A 17362-nucleotide genomic window follows, 5' to 3' on the forward strand; every position below is an offset into this window, starting at 1 on the left:
CGGCCCCGCCTCCCCTAGTCTCCCCTCGAGCATAGGCCCCGCCCACCCGCTCGGCCCCGCCTCCCCTAGTCTCCCCTCGAGCGCAGGCCCCGCCCTCCCCCGCTCGGCCCCGCCTCCCCTAGACTCCCCTCGAGCATAGGCCCCGCCCACCCGCCCGGCCCCGCCCACCCCGCTCGGCCCCGCCTCCTCTAGTCTCCCCTCGAGCATAGGCCCCGCCCACCCGCTCGGCCCCTCCCTCCCCCGCTCGGCCCCGCCTCCCCTAGTCTCCCCTCGAGCGCAGGCCCCGCCCACCCGCTCGGCCCCGCCCTCCCCCGCTCGGCCCCGCCTCCCCTAGTCTCCCCTCGAGCATAGGCCCCGCCCACCCGCCCGGCCCCGCCCTCCCCCGCTCGGCCCCGCCTCCTCTAGTCTCCCCTCGAGCGCAGGCCCCGCCCGCCCCGCTCTGTCCCGCCCGGCCCCGCCGCCCCCGGTCGCCCCTCGAGCACCGGCCCCGCCCCCCTGCTCGGCCCCGCCCACCCCGCTCGGCCCCGCCCTCCCTCGAGCGCAGGCCCCGCCCGCCCCGCCCCGCCCTCCCCTGAGCGCGGGCCAGGCCCGCGGGCGGCGCAGCGTCACCGGCTGCCGGTTGCTCTGGGCGGGTCTCCTCCGCCTCTGGCCGCGCGCCGCCAGGGGCCCGGGGTAACCTAGGTGCTTACTCTGCGGACAGCACCCTGGGGAAGGGCCGCAACCTCCCTTGACCTTTATATTCACCTCGCTGCCTAAATTCCGAGGACACGATGAAAAGAGGAAAAGCCAGTTATTCTGAGAAGCAGTGATCGCCTTAAGGACTAGTGTAGGATTCCAGCCCATCTTCTCCGATACTTCGGGAGGAAAATTGCCAGCGTCTAGTGGACGAACAGGGACCACACCTTGAGCGCTTGTGTGCAAAGTTATCTTTGGGGGAATAAAACGGCCCCAAGCATCTATGCGAGGCCAGAGCATTCCTTCTGGACTGTCCGCCGAATAGTGGTGTGCTGGGCACTTTGATGCTGCCCTGAGCATAGTTTTTTTTTGGGGGGGGGGGTGTTCCATCTTCTGGCATCACTTCTAAATAGTCCTAATTGGAACAGAGATCCTGGAAAATCTCATTATATTAAAGATCATCTTATTTTTTGATTAAATAGTGTAACCCAACTAGTCGTGGTTGAACTTTAAAACAAGTCATTATTACAGAAAGAAAACAACTTACTTGTGAATACTTAGATATTGTGGGTCTCGAGAGGCTATCATTCTTTTCCCAAATATGTAAAATGATCACATTTTGAAGGAGGAGAAAAAAAAAGAGTGTTATTTCTACTGTTCTGGGAAATCAGTATTTACTAGATGATGAGACAGTAGCCGACTGAACGTTTTGCTAACGTGGGAAATTTTAGGATGATCCTGATTGGTAATCGTATATGTATTTTAAAATTCTGTGTTAAGAACCTGAATTTTATCTAGCTTCTTTCTAGAAGTTTTAAATAATTTTTTTTCCCTTATCCTCTCTTTTATAGGAATTCTGCTTGGACTCAGTACAGTATTAGCACAGAAAGATTTTCACTAAGATGTAATCTAGATTCAAATGAATGATTTTCCCGCAATAATCCAAACACACTCAAAACGTTTTCAATTCTCACTTAGCCAATAGCTGTGAAAAAGAGTGCTTGCTGTCAATTAAAATGCAAAACCACCCACAACTACTTCGAAGACCTTTACCTCCCAAACTCCCTAAACTGCCTTTAAGTAAGAAGAAAGTCCCTACAGGTATGTGTAATTAATCAGATGTGTTATTAAGCTTATTTATTTTTCATAGGAATTTCTCAACTTGCACAGTTCAGAATCACAATCGTGAAAAAGACCCTCGCTAATAACCAATAATGTTACAAATGTTTGTTGGGGGTGCTAACCTCCGATTCAGTTCTACAGGTACAGTTCATCCTCATTGTCTATGGATCCTATAGGTGCAGGTTTACCTAACTGCTCAAATGATTTCTAACCCCCAAAGCGGTACCTTGTGCTGAACTTTGTCTTTCTAACCCAAGGATAGATCAGAAACAACACTTCAGAGCCCTAGAGAGAGTTCTTTCTCCCTTTTTTATAATAGATGAGACTGTCAGGAGGAGAGTCTTACACATGGTGACTCTCGGTCATTAGTGGGTGCATATGTTCTGGGCGGCAAAGACCCAGATTCCCAGCTGATGGCCAGGGAGGGATGTGCGCTGCCTTCTTGTTTCAGCTCTCATCCTGTAAACAACAGCCCTTTGCTCCGTCTGTCTTCATTCTTTTTTCTCAGTGCCACATTTTAAAAATGTTTGTGCTTTTCGTTGGTGTTTCTGCTGTCTAAAACAGTGCTCAAGGGCTGTCTGGTGTTCCCAAGCAGCAGAAGACTGTGCTGTGACTTACAGACGAGAACATATGTGTTGGTTAAGCTTCCTTCAGGCATGAGTTACAGTGCTGTTGGCTGTTTGTTCAGTATTAATGAATCAACGATATAAAAGTGTCTTTAAATAGAAATACATATAAAAGATTATGTATTGATTGGTTGCTGATTCTGTTGAGACCAAAGGCTTAGAGGAAACGAACCCTATTAGTTTCCAATTTTTCCTAGAAGCCATGGCACAGTATTGGATAATTTCAGCGCTCACAGATTTTTATAGAACAGAACTGTCATGGAAAACAAGAATTGACCATATTTCTGAGCCCAGTGGTAGGAATGGGGGGCGGGGGTGTAATAGTAGGCAAAAGAGACCTTATCCATCCTTTTCTTTGGTTATCCTCTGGTTGGATCAAATAATCATATAAGTAAATGTAGAATTACCCTGTGATAAGTGCTATGAAGTGAAGATTAATAAATCTCCACATGAAGAACTAAAACTTTATATCCTACCCTTAATCCTTTATTTCTGTATGTGGTATTTATTGACTCCTTACTTAGAGCAATGATAAAATTAGTATTATTTCTACTTTCCCCTTTTCAATCTCCTCAACCACCTGATTTTATTTGCTTGTCTTTGTTATTTTATAATGTATTTCCTTATCTTAGTATCAACATTTATACTGTTAAAATATGCCTAGCCTGTCACTTGATTTACAATGTTAAATTATTACCTTTGATTCATGGCTATTAAAGATGTATTCAACACGCCCATGCCACCTCCAATTTCCTATCCCACTTCCCCTTTCAACTTTTTGTTATATCCTTTCTACGTTTCTTTGGCATTCTGTATTTCTACATTTACCACCTGTTCTGTAAGAGTAATGCCCACAGTTATGTGGATTTAATGCACACTACCAGTTCTTTTGTTGTAGTTTTTTTCATTCATCTTTTGGTTGAAGTTTATCTGGGAGTACAGAGTACAGGGCTGACAAATTCTTTGTCTGGGGCAAAGGGTAGGAGGGATGGGGGGACGGGGGCTCTCCTGCCTTTTGGCACCTCAGAGCTTCTATGACCTTGACTGTTATTAATCCTGTGTTCACAAAGGTTCTTGGTAGAGTACTTTGCATACAGTAAGTGTTCAAAATACTTGTTGAATGAATTCATTAACTTAAAATGACTCAAGTACTGTTTCTAAAAATAAATATTCAAACACTGAAATTAAACCCTGAAATATCTATAATGTGCATACGACGCTAGATGCCGTGGGGAATTAATGATTTGAATGACTTGGCGCCTGCCTTTTAGGACATTTTAAGACCTTTAATCAAGTTCTAAACACGAGATACACGTAAAATAAAATCCTTAAATAACAGTGTAAGGCAACATAGAATTTATGTCCAATTAGTGGTACAGACAGTAGTAGTTCATAGACGTGAGAGAGGACTGGGGCAGGAGTAGGGCTTGAACTAAGACTTGAGGAATTAGTAAGGGTGGAATGAAATATAGAGGAGACCTGTGTAGTTTTTGATGGCGGAGGAGAGTCTATTGGAAAAGGAAAAATTTAATACATTAGAAAAAAGAAAAAATCATGAGGGAAACATCAAAAACTAGGCAAGTCTGGAATTGAGAAGACACAGATAGTATCTTCGTTGGGAGGATTTCCCTAAGCACCTCTTCTCCCTTCACACAGAGTACTTTCCTTTATGCTCCCATAGTATTCCGTGTTTACTCCTACTAAGCACTCATCATACCTGGTGTAACTGGTTACCTGCCTAGTTTCTATACCAAACTGTGATATATTTGATGGTAGTAAGGTTTGTGCTGTGTGATTGCACCGTCAGCACTGTGTGTACAGCTGGCACACGGTATGTGTTAAATGTGTATTAAATGAGAACAGTAGTGTGGGCTATATCAAGAAAGATGGATTGCATAAGGTTTGAGGAAGATTTTGAAAGAAGGAAATGATTTCGATTGGCTACTAAGAAAAAGTATTCTGCACACTGTGATCAAGATAAGAAACGAAATTACAAATGGGGAGTTTGGGCTTTGTGATTGTCAGTAATAATTAGAGTATTTGAAGGTTTCCATCGGAAGTTAATGAATTACTACCCAGCAAGGTTAGGTGAAGTGGACCCAATTCACATAGATTTTTATTCACCAAACTAAGATATCTGAATCATTACTGAGAAGATTCAGATGACTTGATGAAATGTATCGGAAAATCAAGGGTGAAGCTAAAGTGATGTAAACTAGGATGCTGGCTGTGAAAATTAGAAGGGAAATCTAGGTTTTTAAAAAGTGTCACTCAACTATGAGAGAAGAGGTTTAAAATGCAATAGCCTGTGTGAAAGCATTTCATAAACTATAAAATCATTGTGTAGTTGTGAGATGTTATACTGCTTGTACTACATCTCGTGTGGCCTGCCATTATTTACTGACTTGCAGCAACCTGGAAAGTAAAAAATGCCCTAGAGTGGAAGTCTAGGGATCTGAATCCTGGTCTTAGCTCCAGCACTAATATGACACATGGCTTTAGGAAGTCATTCGATCAATAGGTCTTATCTTTCTACTCTGAAACAGTGGAACTTCATGAGGTTATTGAGTTTTCAATCCTTTTCTCCACCGTAAACCAAATGAAGATGGGACACGAGCCCATCAGAACAACAGCTCACTTCTTTATTGATTTTCATGGTAGAAAAGGACAGGGGAGTGGAGCAGGGGAGAAGAGGTAGGGAGTTAGAAGCTTTAGAACTGACATATATAATTTGAGTGTAGTCTGGAGGTGATTAATTGGGTATGTTAAACGTGAGGGCTGAGGAATCGGAAGTATAGGCAGATTGAAAAACAATCCCACAGAAATTATCAATGTCCTAATCTTTAGAACCTGTTAATGTTATCTTATACAGCCAAAAAAGAAAAAGAAAAAAAGAAAGAAAATGTTCAAGTGGGGTTACAGATATGATCAAGTTAAGGATCTTGTGATGAAAGATTATTTTGGATTATACAGGTGAACCCAAAATGCAATCACTTACATTCTTATAAGAGAGAGGCAGAGAGAGATTACACAGAGAGAAAAGGTGATATGAAGATGGAGCAAAGAGAGATTGGAAGATGCTGGCCTTGAAGATAAGTGTGATGTGGCCACGAGCCATGGAGTGCTGGCAGCCACCAGAAGCTGGAAGAGGCAAGGAATGGATTCTCTACAAGAGAGTTCAGAGGAAATATGGCCCTGCTGACACCTTGAGTTTTGGTTCAGTGGTACAATTTTGGTTTCTGGCCTCCAGAGGTGTGAGAGAATACATTTCTGTTGTATTAAGCCATCAAGTTTGTGGTAATTTGTTACAGTAGCTAGCAGAAGCTAATACAAGAGAAATCCAAGATTCCAGTGTATGTGTGTGTGTGTGTGTGTATGTGTGTGTGTACACATCTGTGTGACTAGATATCATATATATCTCTATCTAAGCTGTTGATGAGTTTTGTATAGACATAGTAAGTCTGAGGTGCTTAGGGCTTCCAGACCAGACTTTCCATATACAATTATTATTGTATATGGAAAATTAGTTAAAGTGAGAGGAGGGATAACGTTAGAACCTTTGGGAATACCAAATGGTAAATTGAGAAAGAAGGATTTGTCTAGAGAAAGATAAATGGCCAGGTGGCATTAATGAAGAAATGATGGTGTTCTCATGATAGCCAAGAAAAGAGTGAATTTCATGGAAAAGAGAGTGAATTAAAGGGTCAGGTGCTAAAAAGATGTCAAATAACATAACTAAAAATGTGTATCTGTTAGGTTTAACAACCAGATTATCAATAATTATTTTGTCGTAACAGCTTTAGTAGTAGAGAGAGAAAGTTCCAGGTCATAATGGTTTGAAAAGCAAGTGAGAGGAAACTTTGAAAGGACAATAGAATAAACTTTTTATTATAAATTAAATATCCTTTCTAAATGAGCACATCAAACTTAAGTTTTCTTTTTTTTTTTGCATGTCAAGATAGCTGGAATTTAAAGTATTAATATAAAAAAAAATAAAAAATAAAGTATTAATATCAACCAATAAAGTATATACCAATTAAAAATAAAAGAAAGTTGGGCAGCCCTGGTGGCTCAGCAGTTTTGCGCTGCCTTCAGCCCAGGGCCTGATCCTGGAGACCCAGGATCGAGTCCCACGTCGGGCTCCCTGCATGGAGCCTGCTTCTCCCTCTGCCTGTGTCTCTGCCTCTCTCTCTCTCTCTCTTAGGAATAAATAAATAAAATATTTTTTAAAAAATAATAAAAGAAAGTAGACTTAGATTAATTGTGAATATAGATCGAAAACTTCAGGGAAACCACTTAAAATTTTTTAAAGAGAAGTATCATTGATATGCTAAGAGAGAAACTGAGAAACTGAAGGAGAGAAACTGAATCATAAAATGCTCAACTGAAATCAGAAAAAGAAAAAAAGGAAGGGAATATTTTTTTAAAGATTTTATTTATTTATTCATGAGAGACACAGAGAGAGAGGCAGAGACACAGGCAGAGGGAGAAGCAAGCTCCCTGTGGGGAGCCCGATGAGGGACTCAATCCCAGGACCGCGGGATCATGACCTGAGCCGAAGGCAGACACTCAACCACTGAGCCACCCAGGCATCCCAGGAAGAGAAATTTTTAAAAAAGAAAAAAACAAGCAGCAAAACAATAGCAATGAATAGAAAACTTTATAAATGTGTCAGATATTAAGCCAACAATGTCCATAATTCATTAAAAATGAACGGTCCAAGGATACCAATTAAAGACAAATTGTTACAGCAGATAAAAAACAAACCCAGGGTTGCCTGACTATCTATCTATCTATCTATCTATCTATCTATCTATCTATCTAGTTAATCATTCAGAAGGCAATCTAGATGAACTCTAGAAGCAGAATGCCAACGCTGATGGATGCTTTCATGGGTACATTTCCATGAATAATACAAATTCATTAAAAGATGAATAATTATAATGAAACCATAGCACCCTCAACATGAATTTTCACAAGTATCCAAAAGGCAAAACAATATTACAGTAAAAAAAAAATCAGTGGTTGCCAGAAGTTTGTTCAGGGAGAGGAAGAGTGTTGAATAGCTAAAGCACAGGGGAATTTTAAGATGGTGAAATTAGTTTTTATGTTATTGTACTAGTGGATGCATGGCATCACACATTTGGCAAAATCTGTGGAACTGTACAACGCAGAGAACGAACCCTAATGTAAACTATGAACTTTAATTCTCAACATTGGTTCATCAATTGTAATAAATGTACTACACTAATGCGAGATGTTAATAATAGATAAAACTGTGCAGGGGAAAGGAATGTACGGGAACTATACTCTTGCTCAAGTTTTTTTTTTTTTATATCTGAAACTGTTCTAAAAATAAAGTCCATTGATTTAATTAAAAGTTAGATTAAAGTGACACAACAAACAGAACAGAGATGGGTGAAGAAACACATCAAATTGAGTGTAAATTAGTTTGCCATTGAAGAGAAGGATAAACATGGTGAGAGGTGGGTTGGAAGGATTTCTGGAGTTTGTTGAGGATTTTGCTTGTGTTATTTTGTTTTAATATGGAAGAGAGAAAAAAAGGTGAAAATGGTGTAACCATGCTATTGAACAAGTCAGTTTTTATTAGTTCCATATAAACAGGAAGCAAAAATTCTCCTTCTCCTCTTACTGCCCTTCAAACTCACAAGGCACACATCTCGCTCTTCCAAGGCTTTTCTCATCACTTTCAGCTATTAGCCTTGTTTCATTTTTAGACATTAAACAAATAGTTCAACCCAAATTGTTATTTTTATGTAGCATGCAGTCAAGCCCTGCCCTTTCTCCCAGGTCAGACTAGGTCTGCTAATTGTTAGATGAGTCAAAGGGAACAGGGGGATGATGAGTTCTTACACTTGGTTCTTTACTTCTTTTTCCCAACTTACACTGTAGTTTCTGTTTCTCTGTCGGTGGGGCTAAGGGTGGGAAAGAAAGAGTGAAGTGAAGGTGAGAATCCAGGCATTAGTCTCTGGACCCCCTGAAATGCCAGGAGATGCAGATCAAGTAGTTTCAAGGATTCTCTTGCCTTGCTCCAACCGAAACACTGCACTGAAAGGTCTAAGAGGGTTTTTTTGTTTTTTGTGTTTTGTGTTTTTGCTACTCTGGAAGTATTAGTGGGGGACGTGAGTAGGGGAGTAGTGAGATTATTTTCTCCTTGTGGCATACACTCCTCTTCTCTATGAATGGTTCTCTGAGATCTCCCCTGACATGATTTGAGGTGGAGGGAAGATCATCCTCTTGCACCCACCACAGGGAGGGGAAAGTTGGGGAAACACAGAACACTCCAACAGCTCTATTCAGGAGAATGCCTCTCTCTGAACTCAGGCCAGTCTCTAGCCATCTCTTATATGTAGACCTCAAAAGGGTGAGAGTCGGATTTACTTTGACCATCTCTTTGCAAGCCTTGCCTTCATGCGGCTGTTATCCCTCCCTTAGAATGTAGAGGTCCTCATCATTTATTGTACTCAACTGAGACAATGGGGGAAAAGTCACGTAACATTCAGTCACAGGGGAAAGAGAGAGCATATATGGTGTAGTGAGGTATCTAAGATGCAGGCACAGAGCATTTTTCGGACCTAAGAGAGAATAGAACATTTATCATTGCAACCCAACTGAACTTTAGTACCTTGCAGCCAGTATCAGGATGTTACCATGTTCAGACATTGGTCTGACATTTGGCACTGAGAAGAAATGTAAGTCTTTGCTGAAAAAAGTTTCAAATGAGGAAGAGATAATGATAAATGATGAATAACAAAACTTCATCCAAAGCCTTTTGGCGCTTCTGTATATCCAGTTTTATTAGCAACTGCTCAGAAAACTCCCTTACTAGCCTACTCTTCTATCAATTCTCTTCATCCAAGAGTTGCTCCCTACCCTTTCTAAATCTCTTAATACAATATAGTCTTTCCAGTTCTCCAACTGATCACTCACACTTTACCGCAGTCAGCTAAACAGAAGTCCTGATAGCTGAACAGCCATATACAGAAATTTTTAGAAGGTGAAAGAGGATGAGTAAATACAGAAAAGCTATGGATGCTAAGACATTAATAGTTTTGTTCCCGATGCCTTGATAAATATGAACTAATTGTGCTTTTTCAAAAAATTTTTTTTCTTGTTTAGCCAAGACTGGTAAAACTGAGCCAAAACATGTAAAGTTCACTCATGATGAAACCACTTTAATTCAAAGAAGGAAAACTAGTTTTCCTGATGTTGTTTCAGGAGATCAATCACAAGCCCTTGTCAACATCCAAAATCTCTTTCTCGATCATTATATACAAGAAAGAGTGACTACTATTTCAATATCCAGGAAATCCAAGAAGAGTGCCTTCTGGCACATTCCAGAGACTGCTACTGGTTCCATATTCTTTCCAAGCTCTCATTCAGCCTCAAGTCGAATTTTTGGGAAAGAAACAAGCCAAATGAAAATTTCAAGAAAATCAAAAGAAGCGGCAACAAAAATTACAAATATTTATTTTGGTGACATGTTCAAAGACATTCTGATTCTCTCCGGACCTTCAAGCACCGCTTCTCAAGCTATTACTCCCAAACACAAGAAAGTTGGCTCTGAGTATCTAATATCATCAAAGGATAAAACCTATACTTTTAAGCAACAACTGGTAGGTCCGCGTGCAACAGTGCCAAGCCCTGTACCAAGACTTATGCATGTTAAAACTGAAAGATGGTGGTCTCCACAGTTTAAAGAAAAAACTGCTGTGATACTAAGTATTACTCATTTTCCAGGTCTCATCTCCATACCATCACCAGTATTGCCAAGAAAACCTCACAGACAGTCTTTGTTAGGTAAGTCCATTCTGAACATGGTTTCTAATAACGGGGTGAAGTAGAGCAAAAAGGAGAGAAGGCACACAGCAAACGGTGGTTATCCCTTGGGTTTGCAGGTTGGGATGTTGGGATCACTTTTTGCCTACATATCCAATATATGAGCCACAATGCAATAACAGAAGTACTGACCTTTCAAGTCTCCCAAGGTCAAGTTGGGTGCTCTACCCAGATGGTGGTAGTGGGAAACAGATGATAAAGGATCAGAAAAGTCAATATAAAAAAGCAGTGAGAATGAACGGTCATTCAGAAGGTAATCTAGATGAATTCTAGAAGCAGAATGCCAGTGCTGTTGGATGTCTTCATGGACACATTTCCGTGAATAATACAAATTCATTAAAAGATGAATAATTACAATGAAATCATAAGCACCTGCAATATGAATTTCCACAAGTATCCAAAAGAGGTTTCTGTTTTTTCTTTTTTTTTTCTAGAAACTCAAGTAACAGAGTCTGAAAATCTAGAAAGTGCTCCAAGGCAAATCACGCCAAGCCTTTCTGAAGGTAAATGCTATATCATACTTTAAAAAACTGTATATAAGTTTATCTCTCTATAAAAATATTTGTGATTTTGTGTGTTGGTGTATGCATGTGTGATTCATATATGTGTCTCACCTTATTTTCAGCTCTTTAAGCAAATTAATTCAGCAAATATTTTTTTAAACATTGACTATAGGGGATCCCTGGGTGGCTCAGAGGTTTAGTGCTTGCCTTTGGCCCGGGGCGCGATCCTGGGGTCCCGGGATTGAGTCCCGTGTCGGGCTCCTGGCGTGGAGCCTGCTTCTCCCTCCTCCTGTGTCTCTGCCTCTGTCTGTGTCTATCATGAATAAATAAATATTTAAAAAAAACATTGACTATAAACCAAACTTTGTACTGATGTTGGGAACATAAAAGCTGAAGTATTCTTAATCTGGGTGGGGCAGATAAACATGAAATAATGAAAGTTATTATTTCCATGTGCCAGACACTGTTAAGTGCTTTGACTTTAGTTACCAGGGGAAAAAAATGAAAAGTCATCTTTAAAGAAAACTATGTCATCCTAGACTCACATTATTTCTACAAATAATTTCACCAATACAGTATGTAGTAAACAATTCACAATCGTGTGGCAGACAAAAAGAGAGACGAAATGAATGAAAACTAGCAGAAAACTAAGCAGTAAAATCATACCTACAGGAGATCCAGGTGTTACAATAATCAGATACAGATTTTAAAATAACTTCAAGACTTTTGGTCTGTCTATGATTGAGTAGCTTGTATTGGAGGGAGGACAAACCCTCCCACCAAAATCAACAATTAAAGCTGCCCAGAGTATATAAAATAGCTATTGAAGGTATTGGAGAGTAACTATTGTAGGCCTGACTTGAGTGGCTACAATCTTTGAAATATGGAAGCTCATGAGTTAGCTCTACATTTACCTTGGCTTTTGCCTGAGGTCATTTGTGGTGTTAGAGAAGAGAGCACAAGTAGGAAGTGGTAGTATTACCGAGTTGAGGAGATAGCAGTCAGACTCAGAGCTGTCCATATAACTGGGTTTTGAGATGCAAAATCTCAGAGAGGAGAGAGGTGAATCCAAATATCTGCATGCATATCTGCTGATTTCTAAGCCGTGCATGTGCAGGATAATACTCTAAGAAGCAGCAGAAAACATCAGCTGAGATACTAAGGAAGTGAACGTATAATTTCATAGTTGCATGGAAGACAGTTACTGGAATTACATGGAATTACATCTCTGCCAAAATTAGAGACCTTGTAAACACACTGGGCTTTTAGTTGAAGATCCAGAGGAAGCATGTCTTAGAAATAAGGATGACGTTTTAGAAAAAAAGCACAAAACTAAAATAGATTATCCCTAACAAAGCTCAAAACCAATCCTTAGTGAATCAAAGTGATACTTTTTGCCTAATCAATGAAAATTTAACCCTTGTTGGAGAGACATAGCATTATCCAAATCCTTTAAAATTTTCATCCACAATGTCCAGCATTAAATTTAAGAAATCCCGAGGCATCCTAAAAACAGTACAAAAAATCAGTATAAAGGAACAGACAGTGGACACAGACCCATAGAATCATTTCCTGAAGTTTTTGAACAAAGATTTTAAAATAATTGTGACTATTTCATTTAAGAAAATAAAGAATAAGTTAGAGAATTTCACCAGAGAACTAGAATTTTTGTTTTTAAAAACAGGAGCCAGATAAAACTCTAAAACAGAAAAATATTATAACAAATAATAATTCAATTAATGATTAAACATAGAACACTCCAACTACAGAACCCTCTCTTTTTTTCCAGTTTTACTTATTGTGAAATGATTGCCATAATAGATTAATATCTATCACCACACACAGTTACCATTTTTTCTTGTTATGAGAACTTTTAAGATTTCAAATATACAGTACAGTTTTGCTAACTATGGCAACCATAGGACTCTCTGAGCCCACTATCCTCCTATTAGTTCTGTAGTATTGTCTGTGACATAAATTAACTTCTGGGTCACGTCATAAGCTGAAACAAGTCATGCTGCCATTTCTGATTTATCGAGTTTGTTCCACTCTGGTGGTTCCATCTTTGAAAAGTTTCAGGTGAGTTTAAGGGTCTTCACCCTTTAGAGAGGAAGAAGGAATTTGTACTTACCTCTCTACCTCCACTTCCTTCATTTTCATTCAAAATCCAACTGCTTGGGCTTAATCCATAAGGATAAGTGAGCTGGGAGCAGGCCACAGACTTAGGTCTTAATTCATACTCCTTTTTGCTCTACTCTCTCTCCCAAAACTAGGGCTTTCTATATCATATCACATATCTTTCTGCTGCACTTAACTTTCACATCAATTGATCTGAAATGGGCACACAAGGCCTATTTTTTTTTTAAGGCCTATTTTAGAAGCTAGAAATTGAACATTGTTTTCTCTGGCCTAGGATGCTTTATTTCCTTTCATTGAAGCAGTGGCAGTATAAGAATTACTGAGATTATAAAATATGTTGCTGCAAATAATGCAGCAAGAATGGCAGTGAATATAAAATTTTTTACAAAATTTCAAAATATTTTTCTGCTGCACTTGAGTGTATCCTTGGATAGGTCATTTTTTATAGAAGGTGATGGACTCCACAAGGGTCATGATAAAGTAAATTTAGATGATGTCTGGCTAACTTCTGAGTTGCTTGGATTTTTTTCTTGTGTGATCTTCAAACTGAGTGAAGAAAGCTGAATTACATAAGGCACTGGAAACATGCATCAAGATGATCTTAGGAGAAAAAGTAAGGTTCTTCCTTGGGAGGTGATCTCTATCTGACTTATGATTAAATGATATCCATTATTATGAAGCAAAAATTGTCTATGTAAATTACTAATAAAATTTTTAAAAATATTTTTGCATATAACACAAAAAGACTGAGATTGAAGGAATTTAACTTATCTAGATAGAAATCTATAAGCATATGGTTTTCTTCTTGAACAACAATTGTACTAATATTTGAAAAAAAGAAAAACACACAATACCACCCAGTTTAGCAACCAGCTGAGATTGGGTGCATGAAGGTCATGAGGAATCTCTTCCAGATGATTTACACAGCTAACCTATTATGATGATTTATGATGATTCATTGTTACTATAACATAAATACCTTTTAACTTTCATTCTAAGTGCTAACATTTAAGTCTCATATTTTCTTATTTTATTTAGGTATCATTAAATCTAAAAACCAGGAAGACTCACAGGCACATGTTATACATGGTGGAGGTCTTAAGACTATTAATGTAACACGATATGAAACTATAATAACTATGACCAACTTTGCCATAGTAAACTGTCAAATATATGGAAGAAATGCACTTAAACTTAAGGTATGCTAGATTTTTTTAATGGGAACTTCTTTTTGTATTATCAATTATTTTTGCTTTAGGTTTCTTAACTTAGGTTACTTTCCCTGTGATTGAAGGGATCTTTCCTGTTGCAATGGAGATTTTCCAGAAACACATTCAGATTTATCTCTAAACCTATGTCATAGTTTTCCTTCATTCCAATTTCTTAAAATGTTAAGATCTAAAGCAATTATAGTGTTTTTTCATTATCCACCATGATAAGAAAAGTGGGATTCAGAATTATCACATTTTAAGGTTAACAGCAATCTTTGGCCCTTATGCCAAATCTAGCAATAGGCTGACTTTTCACTGAACACAGGTCTGTTGAATAGCAATGATAATAGTTACCATATATTAAGCACCCACTATGTGCAAAGTAAACATTACTCTTAAAATTTATAATTCAGCAAAATAAGTATTATAATCTTCATTTTACAGATAGGAGCACTAAAAAGTCCAATGAAAGTAATTTATGAAAGACCATAGAACAATCAAGTAGTAGAGCTTAAGTTTGAAGCCAGGACTCTCTGATCTCAAAATCTATGCTTTTTTATTTTAATTTTTATTTTGAAATAAGTTCAAACTTGTAAAAAAATTGCAAAAATAGGAAAAGCTACAAGAGAGTTTCTTGAGCATTCAAAAATGCCTACACATATTGGGGAATTTAGAAAGCTATGCGCATGGCCAGTGCCGGATACATTCTTGGAAGAGACCCAAGAAGACCCCGAGCTTTCATTACCTTTTAATGTTCTGGCTAAACATTGAAAGGGTGCCTCCACATAGACTAGAGCCAATATGAAGAGATTAGAAGAAATATTATATCTCTTTCTCATTCCAGTCCTATTGGACAAGGAAATCTCCATCAAAACATTAACCAAGCACAAGCTAAAGGAGCAGAGATTTTTTTCTTTCTTTTTTTTAAAATATTTTATTTATTTATTCATTGGAGACAATGAGAGAGAGACAGAGACACAGGCAGAGGGAGAAGCAGGCTGCATGCAAGGAGCCCGATGTGGGACTCGATCCCGGATCCCGGAATCACGCCCTGAGCCAAAGGCAGACGCCCAACCGCTGAGCTACCCAGGTGTCCCAGGAGCAGAAATTTCAAAGACAACATGTGAAAATGTAAAGACTTAACAAAAACAATTTAGAAAAAGCACTAAACCAACAACTACAGCCCACAGCAAGCAACAAAAATAAACGCTGGAGAGGGAGATATTATGGCTTTTGGAGTTACCACATAATAATATTCAAAGTGTTCAGTTTTCAATAAAAAATATGGAGCATGTGAAGAAACAAGAAATATGGCCCATCACAGCAGAAATTAATAGAAACTGACTCTGAGGAAGCACAGACATTGGACTTACTAGAAAAAAACCTTTAAATCCATTGTCTTAAATATTCTGAAGTAGCTTAAAAAAACAAAACAAAACAAAACAAAAAAAACAACCCAGAAGAATATTGTGTGAGTAGACATTTATCAATAAAGAGAAATTACAAAAGGGAACCAAAAAGAGCTGAAAAATACAATAACCAAAACAAAAAACTCTTTGGAAGTTTTTAATATTAGGTTTGAGCAGGAGAAGAAAGAATCAGAGAACTGGAAGATAGGTCAACTGAAATCATCCGTTTGATGAAGAGAAGAGGAAGAAGAAGAGGAAGAAGAGGAAGAAGAGGAAGAAGGAGAAGGAGAAGAAGAAGAAGAAGAAGAAGAAGAAGAAGAAGAAGAAGAAGAAGAAAGAAAGAAAGAAGAAAGAGAAGAAGGAGAAGAAAAATGAACAGAAGCTAAGAGACCAGTCAGACGCCATCACGTGTACCAAATACAGATAATAGAAGTCCTAGAAAAAAAGGAGAAAGAAAAGCACAGAAGGAATTTTTGAAGAAATAATGGCCAAAACTTCCCCAAATTTGATTAAAGCTACAAATCTACAGATCCAAGAAGCTTGACAAATTCCAAGAAGGAAGGAATATCTGGGTGGCTCAGCAGTTTTAGCACCTGCCTTCGGCCCAGGACCTAATCCTGGAGTCCTGGGATAGTGTACAGCATCAAGCTCCCTGCATGGGGCCTGCTTCTCCTTCTGCCTGTATCTCTGCCTCTCTCTCTGTCTGTCATGAATAAATAAATCTTTAAAAAAAAATTCCAAGAGGGATAAACACAAAGAGATTCACACTGAGACACATTACAATCAAATTGTCAAAAGCTAGAGAAAAATCTTAAGAATAGCAAGAGAGGAATGATTTGTCATGCATAAGGGTTCCTCAAACTTAATAGCCAATTTGTCATCAGAAATCATGTAAGATTTCTGAAAGTAATGGGATGACATCTTTAAAGTGATGAAAGAAAATCAATCTCTCAACCAAGAATCCTATATCCAGCAAAACTACTTTTCAAAAAACAAATAAGAAATTAAGATGTTTTAAGGAACCAAAAGCTGAGGGAGTTTGTTATTAGTGCACCTATTCTATATGAAATACCGAAGAGAGTTCTTCAGGTTGCAATGAAAAGACATTAGACAGCAACTCAAAACCTTAGAAAGAAAAAAAGGAATTTGGTAAAGGTAACTACATAGGTATATATAAAGCCCAGTACTATTCTATTTTTGGTTTGCAGCACTTCTTTTTATTTCCTATATGATTTAAGAGACAAATGCCTAAAACAATAATTATAAATCTATGTTAAGGGACACACAATGTACAAAAATGACATTTTTGACAAAACATCATAAAGTAGGGCAGGGGTAGAGTTGTATAGGAGCAAAGACTTTATGTGCTACTGAAGTTAACTTGGCATCGATCCAAACTAGATTGTTTAAATTTGAGATGCCAACTGTAATCTCCATGGTAATGACTACTAAGAAACTATCTCAAACATGTACATATACGAGAATGAGAAGAGAATCAATATGACAGATTGCAAAATAATTAATTGCCAAGAAGGCAGTAATCAAAGAACAACAATAAAAAAGCATTCTGGAAAAGGCAAAACTATGGAGACCATAAAAATAGCAGTGGTTGCTATTTTTAAAGAAAAATGAACACCTATACTTCACAAACTCTTCCAGAAGACAAGAGGAGGGAACACCTCTTTTAGTATTCTGAACCCAGTTCCACCACGGTGGGAGGATAGTTTCCCCACACCACCAAGCGGTTCTCAGACATCAGCTGAGTGTCTTACCATTCAGCTCAATTCTGCCTAGAGATAACACTGGATTCCATGGGG

At 38.8% G+C, this 17362-nt stretch overlaps 2 protein-coding genes across 7 annotated transcripts in view; one reads left to right on the forward strand and one right to left on the reverse strand.

Moving 5' to 3' along the window:
- LCP1 (lymphocyte cytosolic protein 1) overlaps window positions 1-17362 on the reverse strand; it is a 106065-nt gene that overhangs the window by 82558 nt on the left and 6145 nt on the right. The gene's annotated exons all lie outside the window — the stretch shown is intronic.
- Window positions 600-17362, forward strand: part of LRRC63 (leucine rich repeat containing 63) — a 37561-nt gene continuing 20798 nt past the window's right edge. Inside the window, exons 1-5 of one of the 6 annotated variants that reach the window (XM_077855681.1) lie at window positions 600-681; window positions 1654-1776; window positions 9564-10244; window positions 10718-10786; window positions 13964-14124. In XM_077855681.1, the coding sequence (XP_077711807.1) occupies window positions 1692-1776; window positions 9564-10244; window positions 10718-10786; window positions 13964-14124 (996 nt within the window). In that variant the 5' untranslated portion in view covers window positions 600-681; window positions 1654-1691. Of the gene's footprint in view, window positions 827-1008; window positions 1421-1526; window positions 1777-9563; window positions 10245-10717; window positions 10787-13963; window positions 14125-17362 lie in introns of those variants that run through there. The other 5 variants (XM_077855677.1, XM_077855680.1, XM_077855679.1 and 2 more) reach the window with 5 other exon arrangements.

The sequence above is a fragment of the Canis aureus genome, chromosome 17 (assembly GCF_053574225.1).
Source record: "Canis aureus isolate CA01 chromosome 17, VMU_Caureus_v.1.0, whole genome shotgun sequence".
NCBI classification, from domain to species: Eukaryota; Metazoa; Chordata; class Mammalia; order Carnivora; family Canidae; genus Canis; species Canis aureus.